The 17870-nt window shown below is 39.9% G+C and overlaps 1 protein-coding gene across 1 annotated transcript; it reads right to left on the reverse strand.

The window, feature by feature from the left end:
* Nucleotides 1-1401: 1401 nt before the first annotated feature.
* Nucleotides 1402-16005, reverse strand: LOC126612595 (caffeoylshikimate esterase-like). Its single transcript, XM_050281056.1, has 2 exons — nt 15488-16005; nt 1402-1701 (listed from the first exon to the last, which is right to left on the reverse strand). The coding sequence occupies exons 1-2, from the start codon at nt 15935-15937 to the stop codon at nt 1402-1404; spliced, it is 750 nt and encodes a 249-aa protein (XP_050137013.1). The 5' UTR covers nt 15938-16005.
* Nucleotides 16006-17870: the final 1865 nt, after the last annotated feature.

Below are 17870 nucleotides of genomic sequence, written 5' to 3' on the forward strand. Positions count from 1 at the left end.
GCAGAGTCACTCTCCACGATAACCCGTCTAATTTGCAACCTCCCTGCCAACTGAAGTTTCTCCACGATAGCCTCGAATTCGACTTGAAGAGCAGACCCAATACCCTCCTGTGCTATAAACTGCCCCATCCCATCCCGTAACACCCAGAGTGATCTTAAATTAAATTACTATTCTTGCTGAAATAGTGCATGTACTGTGTCTTATTTTGTAGAGACCAGAGAGAACATTTTGAACCCAAATGATTAAAAGGTTGTTAAATTCATTTCATGTACACATAGAAGTACCAGCCTTCTTCCTGACCTAGTGAATAAGTGGCAAGCCTTATTCGTCTGGGTTTCGGGTTCGAAGGTTGGTGTCCGTTGCAAACTGCATCCATGATTCCAATTTCCATATAACCTTTCAACGAAATGAGGTATTTCAAAATACCTCTGTTTTTATGGCCAGATTGATTGTTTTCATCCCCTCGAGTTTATTTTATCTTTTAGGTTAACTAATAACACGTTAATTGTTCATGATTTAATTCTTACATAAGAATCCCATCGAAGGTGCCAAATAAAGTGAATCTCTTGGTCATTGACATAGGCTGCATATGTAAATCACTCGCTTGCGTGCCGCAGCTAGGTAATGCTATTAAACAAGACTGAAAGAAATTGCGTTTTTGATTTCTGATTAAGCTGTCGTATGTGCGTCGGGTGAGGAAATTTCACAATATGATTATTTTTACACATTATCTCAATTTGATTGTCTTCTCTCCCTCGAGTGTATTTTATTTTTTGTCAGAAGCCTGTTAATTACAAGTATTAATACATGAATTATTCATGACTTAGTTCATACATTACAATTTGATGGGATGTTCCAAAAAATTCTTACATTGAATTTCCAAAGGCATAGCCAACAAAATAGAATAAATCGCTAGTGTGTGCGATAGTATTCATATTCGATAAGTCTTTTGACTACGAATCAAGTCGTTGTACTTGTACATACCCGAAAATCAGTCTTGTTGGAATGACCATTAATGTACATATGACATATTGTTGTTGAAGAGTTTGAAACTCGTTATCTCCCATCAAATCAGTTAGCTATTTAATTGATAATTAAAGTACATTTGAAATGCTAAGGAGACTCAAAATGGTCATCAACTTTTTGTCACCTCATATTTTCGTATTAATATTATACTATTATCCAAAAACATACAGTGACAGAAAATCTCACTTTTAAGAAAGCCTCTTAGCATTTCTCTAAATACGTATCGTGTCAATATATAAGGTGTATTTTAGGATAAGAAAGATATTGTTCTTTTGATTCAAATATTGGGCCCACCATACCTCCCAACTCTTTCGTCAATCCACTCTCGCATATCCCTCAATACAATCTCAGCGTTCTCGTCCGCCTCCCCTTGTATCAACGAATGGTACATCCATCGTACATCTTCAAAGTCTTGTTTGGACTCGATCCCTTCTCGTACAGCAGCTGCAACGACGTCGGACACGTCACATCGTCCGTCGTCCCGTGCACTGTCAAAAACGACGCCGTCACTCGCGAGAAATTGTCCTGCACGTACTTGCACATCCTAGTGGTCTTCCTCACTATCCCCACCCTCGGTGGGCCCGTGTACCTCCTCGGATTCAACGCTATGATCTTCAGCTTCGCAGGGTCCTTGATCGCCTTCCCTACCATGTTGTTGTTCGGCATCGCCGCCCACTGATAGGAGCATATTTATGCGGCTTAGTTAGCTTGTTCTTGTGCATTTATGTTGTTAATTCTTAGTCAATTATGCATTTTAAAACTATTTTCGTGTGTTTGTAGGTCCTAATAATAAAGTTGGCAAGAAAGTGCATTTTGGAGCATTTTTGAGCCAATATTGGATAGTGCAAGGATGGAGACATGAGGATGGATGTTTTTGAAGATTAGAAGGCTGGAAATCAGCATGTGTGTATGTAAATGTGTTGATTTTGGGCTGAAATGGTGAAGAGCATGTGTGTGCACATGCAAAGACAACATGCATACACACACATGCAAACTGCACGGCACATGGGCAAAAGGAAACACACACACATGGACAGCTTGGCATGGGCAGAAGATGGGTGGATTGGTGGCTGAAATGATAAAGAACATGTGTGTGCAAATGTAAGAGGAAACACACACACATGGGCAGCAGAAAATAAAGAATGAAGGAGTGGAAATGATGAGTACATGGACAGCTTGGCATGGGCAGAAAAGGTGTGGATTGGTGGCTGAAATGATGAAGAACATGTGTGTGCAAATGTAAAAGGAAACACGCACACATGGGCAAAAGGAAACACACACACATGGATAGGTTGGCATGGGCAGAAAATGGGTGGATTGGTGGCTGAAATGATGAAGAACATGTGTATGCAAATGTAAGAGGAAACACACACACATGGGCAAAGGAAATATACACACATGGGCAAAGGAAAGGCACGACATGGGCAGCCACATTCCCACATTCACAAACACATTCAGCCATTATTCCATTCCCTAGCCGTGACCCACAACTACTCATCCACCCACTACACCCATTACATCCACTCATTACAACTCCATACACTCCTCTCCCTAGCCTATAAATACATCCACCCTTACCAAAATCCAATTCCCTAGCCATGAGCACCTTACATTCATCCATATATTCCCACATCCCACAAACACATAAAATTCCATTCCCTTGCCGTGGCACTCATCCAACCAAAAATCAAACACAAATCCATACATTCCCTTCCCCTTGCCGTGGCATCCATCTAACCTAAATATATTCATAACCTTTCCATAAATCCATACACATCCTTAGATACTTGTGCTGCAACAAGGTGGTGAAAACGAAGGTCCTTGGCGTTTCAAGCTTGAAACTAGGTGTACTTCGTTCTTGCTTTCAATATCTACTTTGTTATTTTCTGATTTTGTTGCAATTATGAGTAACTAAACCCCCCTTAGCTAGGGGGAAATTCAAAGCCATGAACATACTTGCAATATGAATTGATTACCTTCAGTTGTGATTTCATAAGTTGTGAATTCAATTTGTTTAGCTGCTTGATTGTTAACTTATTCGTGTATGTTTATTAAGAGTGCACAATTAGTTTGCATGCATGAATATGATGCTAGAGTATAAGGGAGTTTCACCTAATAGTTACAAACTTATATTCACAAGTAGTGGAGGTCGCTTATAAACGATCGCGTTAAATGAATTCTAGGCAAGAGTTTCATGCTCATCATAGTAACGAATGCTTCGTCAATACTTATAGTTTTCATAATGCTTAATGATCTTTGATTGCATCTTTATTGTGCTGTTCACGTAAAGGATTTTTGAAGAATGCTTGAATTATTGTATGCGCTTTCCCATCCAATTCAATAACTTAAGGAGAGCTTGAAGGTTAATTTAAGCGGACTTAATTAACCTGGGGTGTTGAGTTTCATGATTCATCGAAAGAACAACTGAAAATTGGTTTATGTGCAAGTGTGTCATGTGTGGAGAAGAACCCTCTAGCTAGCCCACCATCCATAGTTTACCCAAATTCGTCCAAAATCTGTTTTTAGCTTACAATCTGTTTGTCTTGTTTTCAAATTCGTCAAAATCAAGTCCCCCTTTACTTTAAAGTGTTTTATTCGTCAAAATATGTGTTGATTTGTGTTTTTAAGTGTCTTGAGTCAAGTTAGAACCTAATTTCGTCCAAAACCATCCCTAGAGTCAGTTTAGAGTCTAATTCATTGTTTTAAAGCTGTTTTGAGTCTTTTAAACTATTTTTGAGTTCTTTGAGTTTTTTTTTTGAATTCTTTGAGTTAGTTTAGTGTTTTTAACTTTGTTTATATGTTTTTAAGTCAGTTTAGAGGTTATTAGCAAGCCCTTATAATCCCCGGTCCAGAACGATCCCTACTTACATTCTTTACTACAATTGATACAAGAGGGTTTAATTTGTGTGTTAAGTAATTTTCGCATCAAATTTTTGGCATCGTTACCGGGGATTAGCAACATTGCTAATCCCTTGTTATTTATTTTTTGTTTATTTTTGTGTGTTTTTATGTTAGTTATTGACCTTGTTTGTTTTCTTGTTTTAGGTACTAGTTTATGACTCGGAGTTCTCATCCGATTCGTGAGCATATCTTGGACTTTGACGATGATTTTGAGAGGACTTTGAGAAGGAATAGGAATCAGCAAGATCGTAACGCACCTATTCCTGAACCTGAGTTTGAAGAACATGCACTTGAAGAAAAAGAGGAAGATCCCAACATGGCAGCAGACAATCGAACAATCAAGGAGCTTTCCGTTTCGGGATTGGACAATGCCGCTCCCCTATGCATCCAATACCCCATGGTTTCCCTAGGGAAGACAGACGAGTTCGAATTGAAATCAAGTTTGTTGCATCACATTCCTAAGTTCCACGGGATGTCCATGGAAGATCCTAATAAACACTTGAAGGATTTCGAGGTTGTTTGTTCAAGCATGACCCCTGTGAATGTTGATGGGAGCATTCTGAAAATGAAGGCTTTTCCCTTTTCTCTCTTAGAAAAGGCTAAAGATTGGTTGTATGAGCTAGCCCCCGGAACTATCACATCATGAGAGAGTATGAAACAGGCATTTTTGGAGAAGTTTTTTCCAACTTCTCGAGTCATTCTACTATGTAAAAGGATTAGTGGCATTCAACAAAACCAAGGTGAATCCTTTCCCACTTACTATGAGCGTTTTAAAACCCTTATTGCTTCATGTCCATAGCACCAGATGAAAGAGGGGCTTCTTCTTCAATATTTCTACGAAAGGCTTCTACCAATTGAACGCCAAATGTTAGACGCCTCAGCGGGAGGAGCTTTGATAGACAAAACACCCATGGCTGCCAAGACCTTAATTGCTAACCAAGCATTAAATGCTCAATAATATGAAGGCGTTGGTCAAAGGGACACCCCACGGCAGCAAGTGAATGAGGTAAGTTCCACATCCGACATTCAATCGCAGTTAGCTAGTCTTACTTCCATTGTGTCTCAGATGGCCGAAGGAATGAGGATGAAAGAACCAAGTGTATGTGGTGTGTGTTCTATCCAAGGACATGCCTCTGAAAAGTGCGCTCAATTGATTGAAAATGGTGGATGGGAAAGCGCCAAAGAAATTGAATTTCAAGGCCACAACCAGCCAAGGAACAATCCATATTCTAATACGTACAATTCAGGTTGGAGAAACCATCCAAATTTCAAGTGGAGGGAGCCCCAACAACCCCAACAACAAGGAGGCTTTAGGCAGCAACCTCCGAGCTTCTATACCAAGCAATACGCACCAACACAAGCCCCACAACAACCTACCCAAAACACCTCAGGTACATCTTTAGATAATGACACACTTCTTAAGTTACTCACCAATTTGTCTTAGGGGCAAGAAAATCAAGCCAAAGCAATGCAAAACCAAGACAAAAGGGTGGACCAAATGGAAAAGCAAATTGGGCAAATTGCGGAGTTTGTAGGACAATTCAGAGAGCAAGGTAAGTTGCCTAGTTTGACCGTTGTCAACCCGAAGAGAGGATTCGAATATGCAAAAGCCATGAGTTTGTGAAGTGGAAAACAAGTTGGATTTGATCCCCAACCGTCCAATTCACATTCCAACGAGGTTGAAGAGTTGATAATTGAAGAGGAGGAGCAAAGCACCCCCACGGCAAGGGTGGAAACATCTTTGCCGCAGGCCCCAAAAGCTCTTAAACCATCCAATTCGGCCAACAAAGGTAAGGAAGTTCCAATTTTGATTAATTCTAACGCTGTTCCTCCAAATGTACCATTTCCTCATAGGCTTATGTAATCAAAGAAAGAGGAGGCTGAAAAGGATATTTTGGAAACGTTTAGAAAAGTTCAAGTCAATATACCATTTTTGGATGCAATTAAGCAAGTTCCAAGGTATGCCAAGTTTTTGAAAGAACTTTGCACAACTAGGAAGAGAATTTCGAGCAAGGAGGTTGTCAAGGTAAGTGAAAATGTCTCAGCTGTTTTACAGCGTAAACTGCCCACTAAATGCAAGGATCCGAGGAGTTTTACCATTCCTTGTGTAATTGGGAATACTCGTTTTGAATCTGCCATGTTAGACTTAGGTGCATCTATAAATGTCATGCCTTATTCAATCTATGCATTTATGCACTTAGGCAAATTGAAAAAGGATGGTGTGATTATACAATTGGCCGATAGATCTAATGCTTATCCAAAGGGAGTTTTGGAAGATGTTTTAGTGCAGGTCAATCACTTAATCTTTCCGGCGGATTTCTACGTGCTTGAAATGGACGAGTCGGACCACTCCCCTACATTACCCATCCTACTTGGACGGCCATTCATGAAAACTGACCGTACTAAGATTGATGTGTTTAATGGAACTTTGACGATGAAATTTGATGGGGAACTTATCAATTTCAATCTTTTTTATTTTATCAAGTATCCTAGTGAGGATCACTCATGTTTTTGTATTGATGTATTTGCTTCTTTGGCGCAGGACCATTTTGAACAATTGAATGACGATGCACTTGAATTGGTCATTGCACGAGGAATGGACATTCAGAACAATGAAGCAGTGACCATGCACCCCCACGTCATGAATGATTTTTCCCTTGCCATACCCTCTAATGAAGACGTGATGGAGATGGTGGCTGCCCTCGAATCATTGCCACTACAATATGGGAAGTTTTTGGACCCAATTTCCATTTCAGTTTTGGCTAATAAGTTACTTTCTTCAGTTGTGCAGCCATCTACCCTTGAACTTAAGCCATTGCCAAGCCATTTAAAGTACATTTTCTTGGGCGATGATGAGACATTGCCCATCATCATCTCAAGCACACTCACGGCATAAGAGGAGGACAGGTTGGTAAGGGTGCTAAGGGAGTACAAAACATCAATTGGGTGAACATTGGCCGACATAAAAGGAATCAGTCCCACCACTTGCATGCATCGCATACTTTTGGAGGAGGGGTCTAAAACATCTCGAGAGGCTCAACACCGACGCAACCCTCCGATGATGGAAGTTGTGAAGAAGGAAATAATTAAGCTTTTAGATTGTGGAATGATCTATCTTATTTCCGATAGTCGTTGGGTTTTGCCCGTTCAATGTATCCCAAAGAAATCCTGAGTAGCTGTGGTGATAAATGCCGAAAATGAGCTTGTGCCTACTCGAATCCAAGCAGGTTGGAGGGTGTGTATCAATTACAAGAAGCTAAACGCCACCACTAGGAATGACCACTTCCCTTTGCCGTTCATTGATCAAATGTTTGAGAGGTTAGCGGGTTATGCTTTCTATTGTTTTCTTGATGGTTATTCTGGTTATAATCAAATTGTCATAACACCCGAGGACCAAGAAAAAACCACTTTCACATGCCCCTTTGGTACATTTGCTTATCATCGCATGCCATTTGGTTTATGTAATGCACCTGCCACATTTCAAAGATGCATGATGAGCATATTTTCTGATTATGTTGAGAAAATTATTGAAGTTTTTATAGATGATTTTAGCGTTTTTGGTGATTCATTTGATGGTTGTTTGCATAATCTCAGTTTGATCTTAAAACGATGTGTTGAAACTAACCTTGTTCTCAATTGGGAAAAATGTCATTTCATGGTTAAACAAGGCATAGTTTTAGGACATATCATCTCTGAAAAAGGAATGGAGGTTGATAAATCAAAGATCGATCTTGTACGTCACTTACCCTCTCCTACTTCGGTTAGAGAGGTTCGTTCTTTTCTTGGACATGCAGGTTTCTATCGAAGATTTATAAAAGATTTCTCAAAGGTTTCCCAACCTCTTTGCCGTCTCCTTCAAAAAGATGTGGCGTTTGACTTCAATAAGGAGTGCACGACATCCTTCAAACAACTCAAGGAGTTGCTGACCACGGCTCTTATTATTGTTCCATCGGATTGGAGCCTTCCTTTTGAGCTTATGTGTGACGCATCTGATTATGCTTTAGGGGCTGTTTTAGGACAAAGGAAGGATAAGAGGCCATATGTTATCTACTATGCTTCACGGACGTTGAATGATGCCCAATTAAACTATTCCACAACGAAAAAGGAACTTCTTGCCGTTGTCTTTGCTTTAGATAAATTTTGATCATATTTAATTAGTACTAAAGTAATTGTTTTCACTGATCATGCAGCTTTAAAATATTTGCTCAGCAAGAAGGAGGCCAAGCCAAGGCTAATTCGATGGATATTGCTTCTCCAAAAGTTCGACATTGAGATTCGAGATAAAAAGGGAAGTGAAAACGTGGTGGCTGACCACCTAAGCCGTATGATGCATAATGAGGAGTCCTTACCCATTGCTGAAACGTTTCCTGAGGAACAATTGATGTCCATTAAGGTAAGTGAACCTTGGTATGCTGATTTGGTTAACTTTTTGGTGTCTAAACAAATTCCAAGCACTCTCACTAGACACCAACGTGATAAGCTTAGAAATGAGGCACGATTTTATGTATGGGATGATCCATATTTGTGGAAATATTGCCCTGATCAGATTGTCCGTCAATGTGTGCATGATTCTGAGTTTCATTCCATTTTAAGCTTTTGTCATACATATGCATGTGGTGGTCACTTTGGCACACAAAGAACAACACTTAAGGTGTTACAATGTGGGTTCTATTAGCCTAGTATCTTTAAGGATGTTAGAACTTTTTGCTTAACATGTGACAAATGCCAAAGAACAGGAAATAGAAGTGCAAGGATCAAATGCCGCAGATTTTCATCCTCAATGTTGAAATTTTTGACGTTTGGGGTATTGATTTTATGAGTCCCTTTCCTTCCTCAAATGGTTTCATATATATTTTGCTTGCAGTTGATTATGTGTGAAAGTGGGTGGAAGCAAAAGCCACCCGGACTAATGATTCTAAAGTGGTTGCAGATTTCATTAGAACTAACATATTTGCAAGGTTTGGCATGCCACGAGTAATCATCAGTGATGGAGGGTCTCACTTTTGCAATCGGACCATTGAGGCGTTGTTGAGGAAGTACAATCTCAACCATAAGGTTTTTACACCTTACCATCCTCAAACAAATGGCCAAGCTGAGGTTTCGAATCGAGAGATCAAACAGATTCTAGAGAAGACTGTTGGGCCAACAAGGAAGGATTGGAGCTTACGCTTAGATGATGCATTGTGGGCGTATCGTACTGCCTACAAAACACCAATTGGGATGTCACCATTTCAGTTTATCTATGGGAAACCATGTCATCTTCCTGTTGAGTTAGAGCATCATGCACATTGGGCCGTCAAAACTTTCAATATGGACATTGATGCCGCCGGTCTTCATAGAAAGCTTCAATTGAATGAGGTTGAGGAAATTAGGAATGAAGCTTATGAGAATGCTCGTATTTACAAGGAGAAGACGAAGGCATTCCGTGACAAGATGATTCGTAGCAAGACGTTCTCTATAGGGCAGAAAGTGTTACTCTTCAATTCCAGTCTTCGTTTGTTTCTGGGTAAGTTGTGTTCCAAATGGATTGGTCCTTTTGTTATTACTAATGTTTTTCCTCATGGTGCAGTCCAAATACAAAGTTTGAAGACGCAACAAGAATTCAACGTGAATGGGCATCGTTTGAAGCCCTATTATGAAGCCTTTGAGGAGCATGTCGGGGAGAATGTACCCCTCCATGTCGTGGGCTATGTTTAAGCTTAAATGGAGGTATCGTCCGGCTGGAAGATGTTAAAGCAAGCGCTTCTTGGGAGGTAACCCATGTATTCAAATAAGGAAGATTTTTGAATCGCTTCACAATCAGTTTTGCGTTTCTAAAAACCTTCACTTTTATGCATTTTTATTTTGCCATGAGTGTCATTTTTATTTTTGTTGTTTAATTATTTTTGGGTGTGAGTTTATTTTTGAAACATTGACAGATATGCAAAGTATTTTTACATTCATTTTCATGAAAAGAAAAAAAGAACATTAAGCAGAAAATACAAGAGGAAGCCTTCACAAAGGCTGCTTAGGAGAAGTCTCAGCAGTCGGCGGAGCCCCAGAAAGAGGAGGCATCAGAGGTTGATCATTTGGAGCTTCATTACACGGTACAGCCCCATAAGACAAAGGCAAATGTTGTTGGAACAAACCCACAAACCTCTGATGATCAAGTAAAATCTGACCATCAGATTCTTGCATCTGGTCAATTTTCCTCTTCATGTTTGTGTGCGAGCTTGTGCAACTGTTTATTCTCATGCTTGAGCCCTCTAGTCTCCTGTTTGAGACTCATCACTTCAGCCGCCAATGATTCAACTTGACGGGTTCGAGCAAATAGGCATTGGGCCATATTGGACACAGAACCTGCACACTGCACATTGAGAGCCAGAGAATCTTTGATAGCCAACTCATCAGATCGTTTGGAAAGTAGTCTGTTATCTTTGGGAGTGACAAGGTTCTGGACCACCACCACAGCGGTCATATCATTCTTCATCACCAAATCCCCAATGGTAAGAGGACCAGTAGGGGATATGAAGGATGGCCGCCATATGTTGTATGGAGAAGACATGGATGCCTCTTCACCAAGATTCAAGTTAAAACGACGATCGGAAGGGCCATACATTTTCAAAGGTGTTAAAGAAAGAAGAGGTCGGACAAGTCAAGATTATATCACTCGACGGGATTTCAGAGATCGAAGAGGCCAATTCAAAAATTGAAGAAGCGCTAGCTTTCCCAAAAGCTAGGCCTGCTCAGAAACCACGGGCCAATCTTATTTTCCAGATTTGTCCGCACCTGTCACATGCAACCTCTACACTCGACGGAGCTCAAAACTTGAAGAGGCGAGCTCAGAACTCGAAGAGGCAAGCTCAGAAATCGGAGAGGCATCTGCTTTTCCAAACGTGTTAGCGCCTATCACATACACACTCAGCTTTGCGAAAATCACGGGCAGTTTGTCAAAGCGCCGATTCCAGATATCGAAGAGGCATCAGCTTTATCCAGACGTGTCAGCATCTGTCACATGCACACTCAGCCTTGCGGAAATTATGGGCAATCTATCGAAAATTTCTGGTAAAGTAGAAAGCACGTGAAGTTTACTGTTCAATCATCCAATGGTTGCCGACAAAAGTGAAAGAATAGTACCGGTTATTATTTCCTATAAATGTCGACCTTCACCCTCCATAGCAAGGCATACATACATAACCTTCCTTTATCTCCGAGAATGCCTTCCTAACGAAGCCTCTCGAGTCACTCAGTGTTCCTTATTCCTTAGGGTACCTCTGCAAACAACTCATCCAGAGCAAAAGTATTTCATATCATAAAGGTTGAAAGCAAAAGTATCTCATATCATGCTTTCTCCATGTCCTTCTCCTTGTCGTTGTTTTCATCTGCGGGACAAGAAGAAAGAGAGCAATCAGCCAGCACTTGGTATCAATCTTTCGATCTGGAACCGATTGCATGAAACCCCTTCTTGATTGCGTACCTAGCCCTGCTCTCGAGTACTCATCTTCAACATTTTATGCTTCCTCTTCGTCTACCACATATGCCTGGGGAACAGATAAGGGAAGTGAAAATGATACCTCGAAGCATGTGGAAACAATGTGCTAATTCATCCTCAGCTAGGGACAAGGAGAAAGAAAGCAAGTGGTGGGCACTTGGAAAGATTGAAAAAAGAAACAGACCATCACCTCTATCTCGTGCCTGCCTGCCATGCAGAAGAAACAAGCAGAGAAGAATGCCGACTGCACAATCAAATCAACACAGCAGAAGGAGTCTGATTTGAAACCAAGGAACTCTCGCTCAGAATTCCGAACCAGTTCGAGATCAAAGCTGTGGAAAGACAACAAGATCATCTATCTCCAAAACCAGATTTGCGTTCTTAAACCCTACTCTGTCTGGTTTTTACTTTGCTATACTTGTCATGTTTATTCGTTGTTTGTTTGTTTGCTTGTTTTTGTGTGAGTTTATGCTTGAAACATTGAGGACAATGTTTAATTTAAGTGTGGGGGGTAATCATTGTTTTGCATGAAATTCGTAGGAGTTTATCACCCATTACTTCTAGTGTTGTTCCTTGCTGTTTTAAGTGTTTTTAAGCTGTTTTGGAGTGCTTTAGTGTGTTTTGAAATAAAAATTCGAAAATCTCATAAAAATTTGAAAAATTGTTTTGAAAAAACCCAAAAAGAGTTGTTTTTATGTGTTTGTTTTTGTCTTAGGGTACCTTCCAACACAATAATGAGGATTTGGTTTTTAATTACATGACTGTTAAAGAGAGTTATAAACATGGATGAAAATTTGATTTACTCTTTGGTGTATGCTTGGTTGTGGTTTAAATTTATGAATTCACATGCAATCATAAAAGAAAAATCAGTTTTGTAACATGCTTGAAAGAAGGAACTCAAATTAACGCTACAACCTTGTGAGACTTGAGCCTAAAACGTTTATTTGGAGAGTTAATAATCTGTGCATTCTTGTTTTCTAAAGTCGTTGCATGATCTCATTATTCTTTGCTTGGTTACTACTTAGAAGGCGTTTCATCATTTAGTTCCAAATGCTAGAACTCATGCCCATTTCATTCAAAGCATACTATTGATTTGCATAACACATATTCAAGATGAAGTTGTGTAGTGACCACCACCAAAGCCAAATTGCCATGTATCCTCGTCATTATATGTTTAAATTTAACCCCGTTGAGCCTTGTGTAGCCTATGTTCTTTGTTAACCCACATTGTCCTCACCTAGCCTAGATTAGGACCATCCATACCTTTGTTCTTGAATCCTAGTAAAGCATGACTCAAAATGAATTCTTTTTTATTAATGTATTGCAGAAAACAAGTGTGGGGGAAGTGATTCTTGTTGTGTGTGTGTGCCAAAGTCCTTAATAAGGCACGGGTTGGAAAGAAAAAGAAAAATTCGTGGAAAATAAAATGAAAAGAAGAAAAGTTGTGAAAAAGAGCTTTAAAGTGTTGTTTGTTGAAGAAAGGGTCCAAAAACATTGAATTCGGCCCTAAGTGTTGCATGAATCTTCCCTTTGTATTTAAAAGTTGATTCTGCGTTCTAAAGTGAATTCCAAGTGTCGATTTCATTGCTTTGCTTACTATTGCTTTAAGAACATTTGTTACCCCTATCCTTTCTTTATTAGCCATTACCCCCATACCCTGTTACAACCATTGACTTCAATCTTAAGTGTTGTGCGTTTCAATTTGTGGAGTTCGAAATTGGTATGAGCATATGGTGTCACTGGTTCTCGCATCTAAGTAGTAGCATACCATTCATGAGATCATATTTAAACATGCTTATTAACTCCAGAAATTGCTTTCTTTGTTGTAACATATGTGAGTACTAGTCTTTCATGTTTACATCAATCTTCTCACATATAACTAGTGTAGGGTGTGTAGTCAGAAAATGTGTGTAAAAATAGAGAGTATCTAGTAAGGAATTGAGAGAATTCTCTAAGGCATGTTACTACATTCAAAATGTTGTTTTAATTGATAAAATGTGAACTAGTGGATGGTGATTATGATTAAGTATGCTCGAGGGTAAGGATTGCTTAAATCTATGTAAGTGATGATCTTTGGCATGTCATGTTTTATTAAAAATCCCTGAGGCAAATGTTGGAAGGTCTAGGTTTTATGTTGTTTGTTTCGTTTGTTTTGTTTTGCTCGAGGACTAGCAAAAGCTAAGTATGGGGGAATTTGATAGGAGCATATTTATGGGGCTTAGTTAGCTTGTTCTTGTGCATTTATGTTGTTAATTCTTAGTCAATTATGCATTTTAAAGCTATTTTCGTGTGTTTGTAGATTCTAATAACAAAGTTGGCAAGAAAGTGCATTTTGGTGCATTTTGGAGCATTTTTTAGCCAAGATTGGATAGTGCAAGCATGGAGACATGAGGATGGACGTTTTTGAAGATTAAGAGGCTGAAAATCAGCATGTGTGTGTGCAAATGTGTTGATTTTGGGTTGAAATAGTGAAGAGCATGTGTGTGCACATGCAAATGTAAGAGGAAACACACACACATGGGCAAAGGAAACACACACGCATGGGCAAAGGAAAGGCATGGCATGGGCAGCCACATTCCCACATTCACAAACACATTCAGCTATTATTCCATTCCCTAGCCGCGACCTACACCTACTCATCCACCCACTACACCCATTACATCCACTCATTACAACTCCATACACTCTTCCCCCTAGCCTATAAATACATCCACCCTTCACCATAATCAAAATCCAATTCCCTGGCCGTGAGCACCTTACATTCATCCATATATACCCACATCCCACAAACATATAAAATTCCATTCCTTTGCCGTGACACTCATCCAACCAAAAATCAAACATAAATCCATACATTCCCTTCCCCTTGCCGTGGCATCCATCCAACCTAAATATATTCATAACCTTTCCATAAATCCATACACATCCTTAGATACTTGTGCTACAACAAGGTGGTGAAAACGAAGGTCCTTGGCGTTTCAAGCTTGAAACTTTGGAGCGTTTTAGGTGTACTTCGTTCTTGCTTTCAATATCTACTTTGTTATTTTCTGATTTTGTTGCAATTATGAGTAACTAAACCCCCCCTTAGCTAGGGGGAAATTCAAAGCCATGAACATACTTGCAATATGAATTGATTACCTTCAGTTGTGATTTCATAAGTTGTGAATTCAATTTGTTTAGCTGCTTGATTGTTAACTTATTCGTGTATGTTTATTAAGAGTGCACACTTAGTTTGCATGCATGAATATGATGCTAGAGTATAAGCGAGTTTCACCTAATAGTTACAAACTTATATTCACAAGTAGTAGATGTCGCTTATAAACGATCGCGTTAAATGAATTCTTGGCAAGAGTTTCATGATCATCATAGTAACGAATGCCTCGTCAATACTTATAGTTTTCATAATGCTTAATGATCTTTGATTGTATCTTTATTGTGTTGTTCACGTAAAGGACTTTTGAAGAATGCTTGAATTGTTGTATGCGTTTCCCCATCCAATTCAATAACTTAAGGAGAGCTTGAAGGTTAATTTAAACGGACTTAATTAACCTGGGGTGTTGAGTTTCATGATTCATCGAAAGAACAACTGAAAATTGGTTTATGTGCAAGTGTGTCATGTGTGGAGAAGAACCCTCTAGCTAGCCCATCATCCATAGTTTACCCAAATTCGTCCAAAATCTGTTTTTAGCTTACAATCTGTTTGTCTTGTTTTCAAATTCGTCAAAATCAAATCCCCATTTACTTTAAAGTGTTTTATTAGTCAAAATCTGTGTTGATTTGTGTTTTTAAGTGTCTTGAGTCAAGTTAGAACCTAATTTCGTCCAAAACCATCCCTAGAGTCAGTTTAGAGTCTAATTCATTGTTTTAAGCTGTTTTGAGTCTTTTAAACTAGTTTTGAGTTATTTGAGTTTGTTTTGAATTCTTTGAGTCTAGTTTAGTGTTTTTAACTTTGTTTATATGTTTTTAAGTCAGTTTAGAGGTTATTAGCAAGCCCTTATAATCCCCGGTCCAGAACGATCCCTACTTACATTCTTTACTACAATTGATACAAGAGGGTTTAATTTGTGTGTTAAGTAATTTTCGCATCACCCACGTGCTGGCGATTCCAAAGAGGTGGACTTTGCTGGGCTTCATGTTTTCCGATTTGACGAAGAGCGGGGAGGAGAAGATTAAGCCCGTCCACATGTCGGGAGGGGATTGGATGTACATGAGCATGGTGGCTAAGCCATCCAGGGACTCGCCGAACAGGAAGGCAGGGAGGCAGAGGTAGGGTTCGGACTGGCGGACGTGAAGGAAGTAGGAGAAGGAAGTAGCGGCGACTTTTTCCATGTCGTCGAGGTAGCAGCTGATGCCGTCGGACCGGCCGTGGCCGATGAGGTCTACGACGAAGACGGCGTAGCCCCAGGTGGTGTAGTTGATGCAGATTTTCTGGAAGAGCCAGCCGGTGTCGGATCCATAGTCGTGGGTCATGAAGACGGTGGCTTTCAGTTTTTGATCCAAGGGCAGGGAGGACTGGGTGGAGATCTGGCTGTTGGGCATTTGGAAGAAGGATTTGGTGTTGCACACCCTTTAGGAGGTGTAGTATTCCTCCTCCGGCATGTCGCCCCAGAAATTTGGTGGCGTCTCGGTCGACATTTCGTTATACTTTTCTGGTTTTGGAATTTTTGACGCTAAGAGTAACTCCACCCTTGGAGCCCTCCCCCCAGGCAATCTACTATTCAATCCACCCTGTGAACAGTAACTGCCATAATGAATAATAACTACCTTTTGCGTCTCCACCCTTGCACTTGAATAGCCCTGGCAATAGGCAATAAAATATTTATTAATTTTTTTTTTACAAAATAATACTAAATAATTTTTTTTGTAATTTCGGATAAGATATTTTAAATCGTTCTTGTTGCGCCACGTGTCATTTACAAAAAACGACTATTATTGGTTATAGATTTCGATAAGATTTTTATCCAATGTCATCGTGCCACGTGTCGTTATCTTTTCAGAATCTTTGAGGATATATTTCGATCGGATTTTAAATCGTTCTCATTGCGCCCCGTGTCATTATCCGAAAAGATAATTATTGGTGATGGATTTCGATAAGATTTTTATCCAATGTCGTCGCGCCACGTGTCGTTATCTTTTTAGAATCTTTTAGGATAGATTTCGATCAGATTTTTAACGAATGACAGCATGCCACGTGACACTATCTACAACCTAATCATTTCAGAATCCTCCATATAATCCATCATCCATCCTTTTAAATCTCACACCAATTTTCTCAATATCTCTATCATTATTCATAGTTTCTGCTTCATTCTTCACCAAATCAAAATCTGTATCATTATTCATAGTTTCTACTTACAATGTCTTCTTCTTTAAGCATGATGTGGGAAATCGATCAAGAAGAGGAAGAATTGTTTAACCAATCTGAAGGAATGTTCAATCTCTATATAGCCCAAAATGAGAAAGAAGAGGATGAAGAGCGGAGAATGAGAGATGATGAAGCAAGAATGACCAGAGACTCATATTCTCGTCAAGTCATCCAAGCTGTGGCTCATATATGCAGGCCCACCCGTTCCAGAAACCTTGATTGAAGCAGGCAACAACGAGGTGATGAGTTGTTGGATGATTATTTTGTCCATAATAGTGTATTTCTTGATACGTACTTCAGACGTCGTTTTAGAATGGAACGACATTTGTTCAACAAAATCATGATTGCTGTTTGCAACCATGATTCTTACTTTGTGCAAGAGAATGATGCTTATGGTGCTATGGGTCTCCTTCCCGAGCAAAAAATTACTGCTGCGCTGCGGATGCTTGCGTATGGAGTAGCAGACCAAGTGGATGAGATAGCGATGATAAGGAAATCAACCATTCTTGAGTCCCTGATGAGGTTTTGCGGAGCAATCGAATCTATCTACACCGCAGAGTACTTCCGGAAACCTACTCACATGGACTTGGAAAGGCTTTTGAAGAAGGCTGAGATGCAAGGTTTTCCTGGGATGATTGGGAGCATTGATTGTATGCATTGGACGTGGAAAATTGTCCAAGTGCATGGCAAGGCACTTATGGAGACAGAAAATGAGCAAAAAGTATCATTTTGGAAGCAGTGGCATCTTTTGATACATGGATTTAGCACGCCTTTTTGGGGGTTCCGGGAGCCCAAAATGACCTCAACGTCCTTGCCTAATCCCCAGTGTTCAACGATGTCCTGCAAGGAAAGGCACCAAAAGTCACGTATGAGGTCAATGGACGTATGTACGACGGGCCATACTACCTAGCTGACGACATTTACCCAAGGTGGTCAACATTTGTCAAAACAGTGCCACGTCTGCGAAGTGCAAAGGAAAAACACTTTGCAAGATGTTAAGAGAGGTGCAGGAAGGATGTGGAGCGTTGTTTTGGTATCCTCCAAACTCGCTGGGCGATCGTCAGGAGTGCTGCCAAATTGTTTGATGTAGAGTCTCTTCGATCCATC

This window comes from Malus sylvestris, chromosome 17 (genome assembly GCF_916048215.2).
Source record: "Malus sylvestris chromosome 17, drMalSylv7.2, whole genome shotgun sequence".
Classification (NCBI taxonomy): Eukaryota; Viridiplantae; Streptophyta; class Magnoliopsida; order Rosales; family Rosaceae; genus Malus; species Malus sylvestris.

Excerpts from the sequence above, each read along its gene's own strand:
- LOC126612595 (XM_050281056.1), bottom strand. The coding sequence starts at position 15,937 with ATGCCCAACAGCCAGATCTCCACCCAGTCCTCCCTGCCCTTGGATCAA. Across the intron at positions 1,702-15,487 it reads TTGGAATCGCCAGCACGTGG|TGGGCGGCGATGCCGAACAA; the intron begins GTGATGCGAAAA and ends TGCTCCTATCAG.